General features: G+C 37.5%; 1 protein-coding gene across 3 annotated transcripts in view; it reads left to right on the top strand.

The window, feature by feature from the left end:
• Positions 1-15,000, top strand: part of LOC138006845 (1,4-alpha-glucan-branching enzyme-like) — a 21,788-nt gene that overhangs the window by 464 nt on the left and 6,324 nt on the right. Inside the window, exons 2-9 of one of the 3 annotated variants that reach the window (XM_068853444.1) lie at positions 214-296; positions 6,091-6,179; positions 7,544-7,710; positions 9,897-10,012; positions 11,042-11,394; positions 12,861-13,070; positions 13,178-13,421; positions 14,624-14,722. In XM_068853444.1, coding sequence (XP_068709545.1) covers positions 243-296; positions 6,091-6,179; positions 7,544-7,710; positions 9,897-10,012; positions 11,042-11,394; positions 12,861-13,070; positions 13,178-13,421; positions 14,624-14,722 — 1,332 coding nt within the window. In that variant the 5' untranslated portion in view covers positions 214-242. Of the gene's footprint in view, positions 1-213; positions 297-5,165; positions 5,391-6,090; positions 6,180-7,543; positions 7,711-9,896; positions 10,013-11,041; positions 11,395-12,860; positions 13,071-13,177; positions 13,422-14,623; positions 14,723-15,000 lie in introns of those variants that run through there. The other 2 variants (XM_068853457.1, XM_068853451.1) reach the window with 2 other exon arrangements.

The raw sequence follows: 15,000 nt of genomic DNA, 5'->3' as shown, positions 1-15,000 counted from the left end.
AGCATTTGTTATATAACTGCGGGGACACGTGAAAAAAAAAAAACAATCATCGCCTTTAGCTCCAGATTCCCAGAGTAGAACCAAGTTGAACCATCTGTTGGAATTACCCGTCATTTATTAAAGGTTTCAACTAAAATTGTAATTTAGTGTCGAATTTTCTTTGGTGGTAGCAATATAGACCTTACATTCCAAAGTTACTTGTTTTCTTTCCAGTTCTCTGTCCATTTTGAGTGTAATGGAGAATGAGGAGAGTTAAGGCTCAGAGACACAATTTACATAGATTTTGTACCCAAAAGGTAATGTGAAAACGAGCATATATTTTAAAAGGCAGTCTTTTCACAAGCTGGTTCCCATCTTTCTAGATTTTACCTTCTCATAGTGCAGCTAGTGTAGGGAAGATATCTGCTCACAAACATTGCTTTTGTTTTTCAAATGTGCCAACCACAGAAACAAAAGACCCTTTGTTTTGACAGCCAATGAAGCTCTGGTTGGCACATAAATGACTCTAGGTGACATCAACGATATCTTCCCTATAGTCTGAACTAACACTCATTAGTAGAAATCCACTCATATACTGTCACGATTCCTGTAATCTGATTGGTTTGCTTCTCGCTATCTATCTAGTGAGTAGCAAAAAGAAAACAATGGTGGCTTCTTTAAATCGTTTTCCCAATATTGCTGAAGAAGAGGTTGACACGGTAATTAACGATACTATTCCAGAAAAGACTAAAGCTGGAACAAAATATGGAGTGAGGATTTTTAATGGTATGTGGGAATAATAAGTCAAAAATATAAAATTTTACAATAAGTGACTGATATTTTGGAAATTCAAGTTGTGTAAAGGCTTTTGTTTCCAAGATGAACATTCTCAGAATGGTTTGCTATTCAAGTCAAGTTTTCTCCTCCCATCGAAGAAAATATTGGTCTTTGGTCTCAAGTGTCATGTAAATCATTTCCAGGAAGAATATGTGAGTGGATTTCTACTCAAACAATAATTATTTTTAGACAACTCGTTCTTGTCATTTTATGAGTCAAATAGTCAACTCAGGGCGATTTGCCTCATTGACTATCATCTATTGACTCATAGAAAACTCAAACTCGTAGTCTAATTGTTAAATATCTCCTTTTTTTTCCCTTTGATTTTCATCTGCCTGGGTAGGGAAGTTTTATGCAGAGGACCAAGTAATGTTTTTGTGATTTAATGGTTTGCTATTTCTCATGTTTATAACCAAGCATTGAGGCCTCAGAAAGCTGAGTCATGGACAAAATTACTTCATAATTATTCATGTACATGTACAGTATAGACTTGAGGATTCAAGATACATAGTGGATATTACATGGCTGTTCGGAGAGATACAAAATATTTCACGTGTGAGTGCAGCGATCGACTGAAATATTTTTCAACACTCAAAGAGAAATTTCGTATCTCCAAGCGGAGGTAAATAGCACTGGATATTCGGAGTTTGCCGAGCCAATCAGTGCGCGAGTTCAACGCTATCCACTGTTTTAGTATATGCTAATAAAGCTTATTAACCCTTTGCAGTCCTGAGAGTGAGACTTTTAGATTTTACTCTGTTTGACGCCAGATGATTTTACTCAGGATTGGGGGCTGCTTCAGGGATGAATGGGTTATAATAATGAAAATAATTTTGTATAGAGTTATCCAAGCTTAAAAGCGGAGCTCCTGGGTTATTAAATCTTACAAGACTCTCACAACAGGTTAATCTGGGTTATTAAATCTTACAAGACTCTTACAACAGGTTAATCTGGTTTGAGCCTGAGATCCAATCAAAACCCAGAACCTGGTCAGTACTTAAAAAAAAAACAGCTGACCTTGGTGAGCTCTAAACTTGAGCCCACGATGTGGTCATGTGATATTGGTCATATATACGCCTATAACCCGATGCGAGTAATACACAGAAATTACAGATGAATACAAGATTCTTGTAGTGAAAACAAAGTTCAGTCTCAGGGATGATTCCAGATTACAATCTGCTCCTCTCCCTATCGTGACGTTTGGCCCTCCTCGCTACATCCCTGTTCCGTTACAATCTCTCTCCATGTTCCGAGAGCAGCTCCGTGCCTGAGGATGTCCTTCAGGGTGTCCTTATATCTAAGAAGGGGGTGCCTGACTCTACTTGAACCCTCTTCTAATACTCCATAGAGAAGTGCCTTCAGGGGCCACACATCTGGCATATGTGCAATGTGACCCATCCAACGCAATCTGTTCCTAACGAGAGTAATCTCAATATCCGTAGATTTTGCACAATCCAGTACCTCATCGTTCGTGATAAAGTGATCCCACCTGATCTTAAGAATTGATCTCAGGTGCCACTGCTTGATGGTTCTTAGAAGCTTGATGTGATGACGATACAGGGTCCAGGTTTCAATTCCATACATCACTAGTGGAATGATGCACTGATTGTATACTTTGAGTTTCGTATCTACTGTCAGATCTCTACAGTCAAAAACCCTATCCCTGAGCCTCCCCATCACACATGACGCAGCCTGAATCTGTGCTGTTATCTCTTCATCTAGTTTGCAGTCCTTGGTGTCATAGCTACCAAGATATTTGAAGCAGTCTACTCTCTTCAATTTGTGCCCATCAATGTCTCCATTGTCCATTTAGGAACTCAATAAATGACCTAGCAACCCAGTCTACATGTAGTAGCCCAATAGGTACAGCATCTGATTGGTCATAAACTTAAGGTCTTAATTTTGAATGCTGCCAGGACTCAGATTTCTCCGTTGTCCTTTCTGCCACTGCAATGAAACTAGTTTCCCATTCTTCCCATGAGCACTTTATATCTTAAACATCTATTTAACAAATAGATTCCATTTTGCCGTGCGTCTGTTCAGTAATAGATCACAGGTGACGTCAAAATGTGGTCAGAACAAAAAAGTGGCACACGAGGTGATAGCCGAGTGTGTCACTGATGTTCTTACCACATTTTGACGTCTTCTGTGATCTATTACTGAACAGACCCACAGCAACATGGAATCTATTTGTTTTATATAATAAAGAATTAAACTTTATTCTCATAAAAGCTGATGGTGACATCAATTGTGCGTCTGTCCTCTAATAGATCATAGGCAAGAACCAATCAAAATCCGTGAATAACTTGGGTTATTATATAAGTAATGATGAAATGATATATGCAGCCAATCATGTATTGAACTGCAGATATGAAATCAAGTGAAGCTATGATCCTTGCAGTTATGTCTCTGTTTCGAAGGGAGTCTTGGTGCTCAACTATTGTAAGGGAAGTGAGTTTGATTTGCATAAGAATACGCAACTCATTTACATTTGAATGGTTGTGCACCAGGACTCGTTTTGAAAACAGCAACAGCAGCAACTCGGAAATGGGCTATTTTAGCATTTGTGTGGAGAAGCCTGAGAAATTCAGGACTTAAGGGGTTTGAACCTGTGACCTTGTGATGCGGATGCGATGCTCTAACCAACCGAGCTATGAAGCCACTGATGGGAGCTGGTTATTTGTGGGTTCAAGTGTTTCCTTGATGAATGAAGCAATCGTCGAATGATATGTGAAACTATATGTAATCATAACGGTAAGGATCATGGCCTCACTTGATTTCATATCTGCAATTCATTTTTTGATTTGTCACCCTGGCAAAACAGCTAGTGGCCATTTTGAAAAAAAAAAAAAACGCTTAAGATGATTATCATGTAATAATCACTTAAAGTGCAACCAATCAGCGCAAAGAATTTTCGTTAATCACTACTTTCTGTTTAAACAGTGTACAACTTAAACTGGTGGTTGGAGTTGTCTTTGATCAGGGTAACTAAATCAAAATCCTGAAACACTGAACCACTCCCAATGCTTATACATGCAGACACAAAAATGGTTTGGAACTTATGATCGTGTTACTAAATGACAATTCTCTACTATAATTAGAGAATAAAATTTTGATTATGATGATGATTATTATTATTATGTACCTGCTTCAAAAGTCCTTATAGGTCTGAGGCAGAAATGTCTACAAAGTGAAGTAAATTAATACTTGATACTTGATTTGATTTTTTTTATGGTGGTTGGTTCTCTAATAATATTACATAGATTTAGCCAAGCCTAAAAGTGGAGCTTCCCTTTCTAACCCCAGAAAGAAATACATGGAAATACATATAAATAATTATGCTTCTGCATAAAGTACAAAATTAATCGGCATTAGCATATACTGTTTACAGTTATCAAACACCTCTGAGCTGACAGGAGTAAAGAAACAGGCCTTGCAAACAATTTTAATCAACAACTAAAACTGAAATTACATTCACTGTAATCTCTTTCACAGCATTTTCCGTTTGAGTGGTAATCTTTACACCTGCTCTCTTCAGTTTAGAACAAAAGCAAAAATCTTACCAATTAAAAAGTCAAGCTAAAGAGTACTAAATTCCCAAAAAATCTCACTCATGGTGCTCTGCTGACGCGCTTTGTGCGCCTGAGCCTCCACTATAATTCATTATGCAACAAACAGAAGTTTTTAGTGACTGCAAGACAAGTCAAAAATTGAGTGAGCTTGTTGTATAAATATATAAACAATAGCCTTCATTTGGCGCTAAAATATGCTCCATTTTCATATCACTTTTTTAATGTTAAGTGCATGTAAGATGTTTGCATCCTTGATATGATCAGGTGATATTCTTAATTAGGTACGGTAGTTAGCCCCTCTACTTGTTAGACAGAGTGAAATGTGTCCATAATGTTCGCTCAATAAAATATATTCTATATACAAGGCTAAAAGTTAAAAAATTAAAATATTCAAACCAAACGTTTTTGGCTGTTTGCCATCATCAGGGTTGATATATTCTATATACAAGGCTGAAAGTTAAAAAAAATTAAAATATTCAAACCAAACGTTTTCGGCTGTTTGCCATCATCAGGTTGTTAGGGTTAGGGTTAGGATACCCTGATGATGGCAAACAGCCGAAAACGTTTGGTTTGAATATTTTAATTTTTTAACTTTTAGCCTTGTTTATAGAATATATAGAGTGAAATGTATTAAGTGAATTTAGTCTCACTCCCTGGGGTCAATGTGTTGATATATTTTTTGCAGAACAACTAGGATGTTTCTGTTTAATGCAAATATAAAATTTCAGCCTTTTTGTGTTTATGCAAATCATGTGCTCTGACTTGCTTAATTTGTTTGCAGTCAAGTTGCATGATCAATCAGGTTACGTCCATTGCCACATGGCCCCCTGACAATTTACGGTACACATATTTAATGCAACTAGTTGGGAGTTTTCTGTTGAAGGGAAGACAGATGACTTAAAGTTTTTTTAACTGTGTATTTCAAGAACTCAGCATTGAGTGGGATTTTGATTTGTCTCACCTTGTATTGCTAGTGAATTCCTAATTAGCCACTAGTTACGGGTAAGCTCTACAGCTTAAATTCTAAAAAAGTATTTCGTAGACTGATTTCTTTATACTTTTATGGCAGTGCTACAGTATGCCTGAACTTGGAATATTTTTGGCCTTGATGGAGAACTATCAGTGTCATTATTCTAATTGAATATCTGTGTTTTTATGGAATTTTGTACCATTGTAAATACTGGGAAGAACTTTGATTTAAAGTTAACCAATTTCACCGTTCTGTGGAATAACATGTTTTCCTTATGGGGTCAAGCGAGTGTAATGTTACTTTGTTAGTGATTAAGTTTGACAAGGGTAACTTCATTTTGGCAATTTGATTTTAAACTTAATTAATTAATGTAATGTAATACGTAACTGCTTCACTTTACGGTTTTGCTAATGACATGTTAAAACTTCAGTTACGGTTTTTCTAATGACGTGTTAAAACTTCTACGGAACTACAGTACTTACAAAGGTTTAATAATTTACCTATAAAATTATATTGATAAAATTATTAATAATTGTGAGTCAGGCTGTTCTTGAAGAAAACTTGAAGATTAAGGGCCATCCATGGGAATTTTTCAATTTGTGATAATCAATCTGGCCTTGAAATTTTGTTAAAATATTATGGAATGTGTAATCAGTGCACTACAAAAAAGAGTACCCAGGGCTAAAATTTAAACTTCTCTATCTCACTTTTTTATTTATTCTGTTTTTCCAGATGGTGGATGACCAAGTTGTTCCACACTTCTCCAGATTCCTTCATGATGATCCTTATGTTAAACCTTACCAAACTGAGATTGAGAGAAGGTGAAGTCTATGCTCTCTGTCTGAAAATGTACATGTTATTAAGTTGCTTGATGAGATCTGTAGGGTGTTAATCTCTGGATAAAAATTCTAGCATTGTCAACCAACAGGCATCTTGGAGAGTAGTGGGGGTGGGGGATTTATAGTACATGTATCTGCGATAGCCTCATGACCTCATGGTTAGTGCACTTGACTCCGGATCAAGTGGTCGAGGTTTGGGTCCTGGCCGGAAACATTGTGTTGTGTTCTTGGGCAAGACAGTTTACTCTTACAGTTCCTCTCTCCACTGGCAAATTTAGTGGGACTAGCATCCCATCCAGGGACGAGTAGAAATACTCCTAGTTGCTTCATGCGACAGAAACCAGGGATATTACTGGTACTGTTTTGTGGTTGTCGTTCTCTTTCGCTCTCCTTTCGTTTCTGTTCTAGACATAGGTCCTCCAGGCATCATGTAGCCTTATCAGAGCTTCTAAAGATATGCCAAAAATTGCAATACAGAGAAAAAAGCAGCTCTAAGCACTCAGCTTTAAGTTTACATCCCACCGATGCTTGACTTAAATTACTGCATAGCCACCAGTGTGGACCACAGATATCATGATATGTCAAACTGGATTGAAACCAGCAAAAAATGCAGAAAGAAAACATCTTCCAAACCGTTTTCCACCTGAACACGAAAAACGTTGACTGTGTAAGAACTTTCTTTGATGTAGTATGGCTGTAGCCGCGTTTAGGCATAGAAAGCGCGCAAAAAATGAAGCCTTGCCTATGTTCAGGTGAGTTAACCTGGGTTGAGCCTGCAATCCAATCGAAAACCAGTACCTGGTCAGTAGTCAACTTCAAAAACACAGCTGACCTCGGTGAGCTCTAAGCTTGAGCCCACGATATGGTCACGTGATACTGGTCAGCGGATACCTTGTTTTGACAGGTGTCAATTGATCAAAAGATGGATGCCCAATATCAAAGATGTATGCTGCAAACTAGCATGATACTGGTCACATTGGCATACATGGAGGGGTGGACGTACGTATGTACGGACCGTTGATGATGTCATGGTTATAAACCAAGATTTCTCGCAACGATGGGTTGCCATATTTTCTTAACAAATTATGGTGCTCTGTGCGCGCGTGCCGAGCTCCGCTATGAGATCATATTAAATTGAGATCATATTACACAGCTGTTTATTATACTCACACTCTTTTTGTAACATTCATGTACTTTACTAAAAGAAATAGGAAGAATACATTTAAAATCATAATTTCCTTTGAATAGAAAATTATTGGAGAATGGGCCTGTTGTGTCAAAACAGTTGATGACAACAACTGTAATGAATACTACGAAAATTAATCTGAGGTACTTTTGTTGTACAGATACAAGGAATTTTGTAGTCTCAAGAGACGGATAGAAGAGAGTGAAGGTAGTTTGGAAAAGTTTTCAAGAGGTTATGAGAAATTTGGAATTAACAGAACATATGAGGGTGTGACATACAGAGAGTGGGCGCCTGGAGCCAGAGGCGTGTACCTCATCGGAGATTTCAGTAAGTATGGGATGTTCATGGGTTAATGACTCAAGGTGCATGTGAAAGTCACATGTCATTTACGGCAGCTTGGGAAAGCAGAATTTCTACCCTCATCTTGTGAGAAACAAGAGAGACTGGGAACTTGCATACTTTTGAGCGGTACTGTAATTGTACCCTTTATCATTATCAGTTGACTTGAATTTTGAGTTGTCTGTACTAGCAGAAGAGCTGTGTGGGTAGATTCCATAAAGACTGAATCATCCTTCTGGAAACTGGAACAGAATATTGTCCCAGAGATTTTTCTTGAGCTGCGAGAGAGTCGCAAAGCGGTGAAGACGAGTCATGAAGCAGCGAGAAGAGAAAAACCTCTGGTTACCTTGGACTTGAATCTCACTTTCATGCACATGCCAGCTGTCAAACTTGTCAATTGATAATTACAAAAGGGACCAATGGCAGCTTAGCAATCACATGCCCCCTAGGTATTGCCAATCAAACGAACTGGTCATACTGATTTGCATGTTTGTAAAAATATCAGCCAATCCGAGCCTGAGGGTCAGATCCTGACCCTGGCATGTGCATGAAAGTCCATTAATTTTCTGTTCTCATGGTTTCGCGACTCATCTTTGCTGCTTTGCGGCTCTCTCGCGGCTCAAGAAAAACCTCTGAGTCCAGGGTAAGTAATGGAGAGAATTAACTTTTAGTTGCTCTCAACAGCAAAATTAGGTGAAAACAAGGCAGTTGCTTGTCTTATGTCCATGACAATATCCTCCTACTCTAGCTTATTTATTACTTTTAGCACGTTCAATGGACTATAAAAAAACTGAAATCCAACAGGCTTCATTTGGTAAGATCAAACTGCAAATTTCTGCTCAACATTTCCTGTTTGCTGCAGAAATTTGAAGCTTATTACTCTCTCTAATACATGTATAACTGCAGCAATAATTGAACTTTGTGGGAGAAGTTCAAATGTATGTCTAAATACTGGTGCTAATAATGGTTATGTTACAGTACCATAAATCTGCCAAGCAACACAAAATACAATTATTTTATATTACAGTACATTTCACAAAACTTTTGACAGGTGATTTGCAAAGTTCGTTGTAAATTTCATAAGTTCACTTCAAGCTTGGTAATTTCAATACGTAAGTGTCAATCAAATGGCAAACTTTAAAACGAACTTGGGAATTCGCGCCGAACTTCGTGGGAATGTGGCGAAGTAATTTCACCATTGCTCTCGGTTGTTCTTTTGAAATGGGTGCCTTCACCGTACAAGGAAAGGCAATTCCAAGTTTTGTTCAGCAGAAAATTATTGAAAGCTGGTTAGAATGGAAAGGACCATCTCAAATAGGACATGAACTGAGACTTCCCAAACAAACTATTGCAAAAATTGTTGATATTTTGTTCCAAGAGGGAATATCGAAGACAACAAATGAAGAAATATCACTGTGTCAGACTCAGCGCGTACTGCATGATGTGAATAATTATATGGAGTGTTGTAAAACTATCAACCCAGCATTTACAGCAGTGAAATCCAAAACAAACTGGTAAAGAATAATATTCCAATGTTTGCCTGAAAATGTCCCGTCGCGTGCATCACTCACTTTCGCAGCAGCCGCAGCGTGACGCAGATCTTGGTCTATATTCTTTCAAGAAATTCAGCATTATTCCACAGGAATCACTGACTCTTGAAAATGAAAATATACTTTTCCAGTATTTAACAGCTTGCGTGGACAATGCATTTTTTGTGATGAGTGTGCAGTGTTCATTCCCACGAAGTCCAGAGTGAAGTTCCCATGATTGTTTCAAAGTTCGCCGTTTGATTGAGAGTTACGTAATGAAATTCCCAAGTTCGAAGTAAATTTATGAAATTCACAATGAACTTCGCAAATCGCCTGTCAAAAGTTCTGTGAAATGCAATGTAATACTCTCACAAAAGATTAATAAGCTTCTCATTTCTTCAGCAATGTTGAGCAGATCTTACCAAATGAAATTTGTTAATTAATTTTTATAACTCCTTATAAATCTATTATCTTATACTTGACTTCACTGAAAATTATTTTGTTAGTCAGAAACGCAGAACTACTGTGATAACCTAAAGTTGCATGATCTTAAATTGTATTTGTATTTTGGTGTCCTTAACTGAGTTAGGTGGTCTGCATCACACAGGGTAAAAGCTGGTGAAAGCAAGAAGTTTTGTTTTTTAGATGGTTGGTCGAGGACTTCACATCCTTGTACAAAGAACGAATTTGGTGTGTGGGAGCTTACAATACCATATAAGGAGGATGGTTCTTCCCCAATCCCCCATGGATCTAAAGTAAAGGTGAGAGCGATCATTAAAACTGCATTGCTTACATGCACATCAGATAACATTGATGAAAAAAGAAGCAATGATAATGTTTAGGAACTGAACTTGTCGTTGTGTAATGTATGGAATTTAAATACATTTAGAGGAGCAGGGCTTGTACAGTGGTGAGAGCATCAGTCTTCCACCAATGTGGCCCGAGATAGATTCCCGGATTTGACGCGATATATGGGTTGAGTTTGTTGGTTCTCTACTCTGCTTCTTGAAGTTTTTACCTGGGTACTCCGGTTATCCTCTCTCCTCAAAAACCAACATTTGATTTGATTTGTTCTGATTTTAATAGATTTGTAGTTTCTCCCATTAGTAGAGCACTGGTGATTGGCTAAATAACCTTGAGACCTAAAGTGATTATTAATTTATTATAATTATTATTATCTATATATGTCTTCTTAAAAACTATGTGAGCATCCTCTTTAACCTCTTGCCTTCCAAGAAGATCATTACAGAGTTAATACCAGGTGATTAACTAGGAACTTTGAAATCTGAGAGGCAAAAGGGATTAATTTCAGTTTATCTAATTAAGGGAGAGTTTTCAACTGGAGTTTTGCAGAAATGGTTAGTTACGACATAAACAATCAAAGTCATGTAAAAATAAACTATATAATCCAGTATTTCATCACAATTATGGTGCCATTGTCAGGGTACAGTGTTCAACTTGTGGCTGGAAATGTTAAGTGTTCATTGCGGCGAAGTACATGTATGCTAGCTTCAGTGAAATCAAGATAAAGTTTGATTGGCAAGTCACAAGTGATGGTCGATTGGCAATTTCATAGAATTGTACTCTGGGTTTCAGTTAGAAGTTTGTTTACATTTGAAACGTTTCAAAGATAAAATTAATTATGATAGATGTTGCCACAGTTATTTTTGTGTGTTGCTGATCCTATAACACTCACTAATATAGTTATGTAGTATACGTTTGGAGATCGTGGGAAAAGCAGCTGACTTGCAAAAGAATTACCGTTGTAGTAACTCGAGTTTTTTTTGCAGGTTGCAATTCAGCTCGAGAATGGAGACTTAGCTGATCGTATATCACCATGGATTCGTTATGCTGTTTGCCCTGAAAATGATATCCTTTATGAGGGTGTGCATTGGGATCCACCACAGCCCTACCAATGGCAACACAGCAGACCCAGGAAAACTTCGGGCTTGAGAATTTATGAATGTCATGTTGGCATAGCCTCTTCAGAAGCTAAAGTTGCTAGTTACAAAGATTTTACATATAATGTTATTCCAAGAATAAAGAAGCTAGGATATAACTGCATACAGCTTATGGCTGTTATGGAACATGCTTACTATGCCTGTTTTGGTTATCAAGTCACAAATTTCTTTGCAGCTTCAAGGTACGTGACATATGAAAATGCCAGTGAGATGGAGGGATTTAATTGTCATTTGTGTAGTGCTACTTAGTAATAATAAGTGTCAACTGCATCTGGTCGTGGGGCGCTATTGCAGGGGACATTGTAACGGAAATCAAATCAACTCATGTCAGATTGTAGGCTTTTTTTTAGGAGGGAGGAAAATTGAAGTACATGTACCTGGAAGAAAACCTCTCAGATACGGAGAACCAACAAGTTCAACCCACATCTGACACCCGGGAATCAAACCTTGGCCACATTGGTGGGAGATGAGTGACCCTCTCACCAATGCTCCATCCCTGCTACGTAACTGTTTCTTTGTGAATAAATTATACTCAAATGTGCTTTACAAACAATGGACGGGAAAAAACTTTACGGAATTGGTAATACACAACATGCTAAGAAAACCCAACTGGAGGGGGGAAATCTGTTTGGCGTTTCGATTAAAGTGTGGCAGAGTTAAATCCAGCAACTTGGACAACGTATCCTGTTGATAGTCACACTGAGATTTGAACACTGGTCATGCACCAGTTTTTGAAAGGTCACATAAATTTATCCAAGTTACCATCTGACAATAATTTCAGTCTGTGCAAAGATTGTATTTGCTTGTGTGGTATAGCAAACTCTACTTAGTGTATCTCATTATGGCCTGTTTGAAAACCTTGGTCAACCTGTTAAGGATGGTGCCTACCAATTCAAAGGTATTTTTGCCCCAGTTTGTGATTATACATGAAATGTACAATCATGTAGATCTTGACAAGTGTTATTGAAATCCAAAAACAAAATAGGGGGTAACCATGCATTTTTCATAGATAATTCGTGAATAATATTTGTAAAAAGCTATAAAAAACAAAGTAATTTATGGCATTCCTTCTGAAATTCAAGATCAATTATCTCTCACAAATTCATAGTTACCCCCATTTTTCTTTTTGGATACCAAGAGTACCGTACTTGCTATGATCTTCTTTGTCGGAATAGTTTTAAATCGCTCAAAAATAACCCTGTATTAGTAAGCATCAACCCGAGTTCATGTATCTCGAGATGCGCAGTACACATGCTCAATAACAATAACTTAGGCACCGTCCTCAAGTGTATTTATACTCTGTATGGTGGTTTATCCACTGGACATAGTTACATGTATCCAGCATTAAAGCGATTTAGGCCATAGCATCAAGAAAATCATGTGCATGATGATGCCGAGATCTGAGTATAAAGGCAAGATGTTCATGAAATTCCATCACCAAAACAGTATTGTTTATATTTTCAAGTCAATTCCTTACAATGGATACATGTGATCATGCCTTGCTGAATAGTGATTATAGTTTTGGTATGGAAAAGAGTAAGATGGAGTTAACAGCAGTGATTGTCATGAGTAGGATCAGATTCTAGAAGCCACATCACCAGGCAATTCCTATGCAATTACATTATTGATTTCCTCTGTTGTATCTCAGTCGTTATGGAACACCAGATGAATTAAAAGAACTTATTGACGTTGCTCATGGCAATGGAATTTTAGTTCTCTTGGATGTGGTACACAGTCATGCAGCTAAGAATGTAATGGATGGTTTAAATGAATTTGATGGCACACAAACATGCTATTTTCATGGTAATGGACGTGGATTCCACACTCTCTGGGACAGCAGATTGTTTGACTACACAAAGTAAGTTTGAATTTGCAGATGTCGAGATTAAAGTTGTTTTACTAGTACATGTAACAGAAATTATTCCACTTTACGTTTGACACTATTTTTGTCTGTTTACGGCTCAGGTGGGAAGTGTTGAGATTCCTTCTATCCAATCTTCGATGGTACATGGAATATTATCAGTTTGATGGTTTCCGATTTGATGGTGTAACATCCATGATATACCATGACCATGGCCTTGGACATGGCTTTGGTGGTGACTATCCTGATTATTTTGGACTTGGGGTGGATACTGAGTCACTTATTTATCTCATGTTAGCCAATGACATGTTGCATTCTCTTTATCCTGGTGTCATCACAATTGCAGAGGTAATTGTTGATTTTTTCTTGAGAATGCAGTGATCAATAATCTGCTGTCCGACACAGAAATACAGCAACAGTAACAACTTTTTTCTTATATTTTTCCCCTTATTTAGAATTGAATTTTACTTAATTGGAAAAAGGGGTACTGGTTTTATTCTGGAATAACCACTAGGTCTGCAAGTCTTTCAGGCTAAAAATTAGTATTTTCTGCAACTTTTACCAAACTGATAGATGGTCAATTTCTTTTTCCCAGATATTTGTATAGGTACATATATATCCAGTACTTAAAAATAAAACCTCAGTCAGAATGACTTGAACCTTTAACAGAATGATAATTATTACTTACATTGACGAAGCCAAAGGTTGACATCTTTTTACCTGAGTTTCATTCTAATCTACAGATATCAACATGAATGATAGTTTTGTTGAGTTAGAGTAGGTTGATTTTGAAAGCACATATCCCTGGTAACACTGCCGACTTTTATCAAGGTAAAACCAAATTTACTGAGGGCAAAATTGCCAAAGGTAAATTCATTTTACCTAGGTGAAAAAATCTTGAAAGGTCACACTACCCTTGGTTTGCCAGAGTGGGAAAAGAGAGATCTGGTTCTGGATGGCTTTCCTTGCGTGGATAGTTGAACAGTAAGCCGTTGTAATAACCTTGTTGTGGCTCGTCTTGAGAAAACAAACTGTTTCTGCAACGAAAAAAACAGTTCCTTGGTGAAAAATAAAATGACAAATCCACCTAAGACTGGAGTGAAATTTCAAATTCTAAACAAAAACACTTGCTCTCAATTGTGCCATCGTCTTTGCACTTTGCAGTAATAAAAGAAATTTAACTGATGGCAAAAAGGTTTACTAGATGACCTCATAGAGTGTTGTATGTCCGGATCTGTCATTAAGACATTCATGGACGAGCTTTTATTGGTTAAGTACCTGGGGAAATGAATTTTCCCTAGGTAATGCTTTGGAGTAGCTGTCAAGGGAAACATACATACATACATTGTATCCAAGCTCCGGACGATAAAATTTCTCCAAGGTAAATTACTTGGGGAAAAGTTGGGCACACTGAAAAAAATCAGTTTCCCAAGGTACATGTAAACTGTCAGTAAGTCTAGTTTACCTAGGTAAAAAGTCTGCAGTGTGACCATGGCTATTAACTAGAAATGACTTATGTGTATCATTCTCCTTTTGTCATAAAAACTTAGGAAGTATCTGGAATGCCAGGATTGTGCCGTCCAATCACAGAGGGAGGCACGGGATTTGATTATCGCCTCGGCATGGCTACACCTGACTTGTGGATCAAGGTGATGATTTTTTATCAGGAAGCCCCTCCTCATATTTAATTTGATATTCTGTTGGGAAGAGGAGCTTAGACTATACTACAGGAGCGACTGTGCTTGCCATATTTTACGGGCAGGTTTGGGCATTTTCGGAGAGATAACTTATTTGGGCATGTCACATGTGGGTGGTTGGTGACGTCAGAGGTGTCAATTTCATTAACTTGGCAATATGAACTTCAACTCATTATTATTATTATTTTTTTAAGCTTATTTATTACAAGTTTATTTCAAAGTTTGCAACA

This window comes from Montipora foliosa, chromosome 1 (genome assembly GCF_036669935.1).
Source record: "Montipora foliosa isolate CH-2021 chromosome 1, ASM3666993v2, whole genome shotgun sequence".
Taxonomy (NCBI): Eukaryota; Metazoa; Cnidaria; class Anthozoa; order Scleractinia; family Acroporidae; genus Montipora; species Montipora foliosa.
This window is presented reverse-complemented; position numbering and strand designations above follow the sequence as displayed.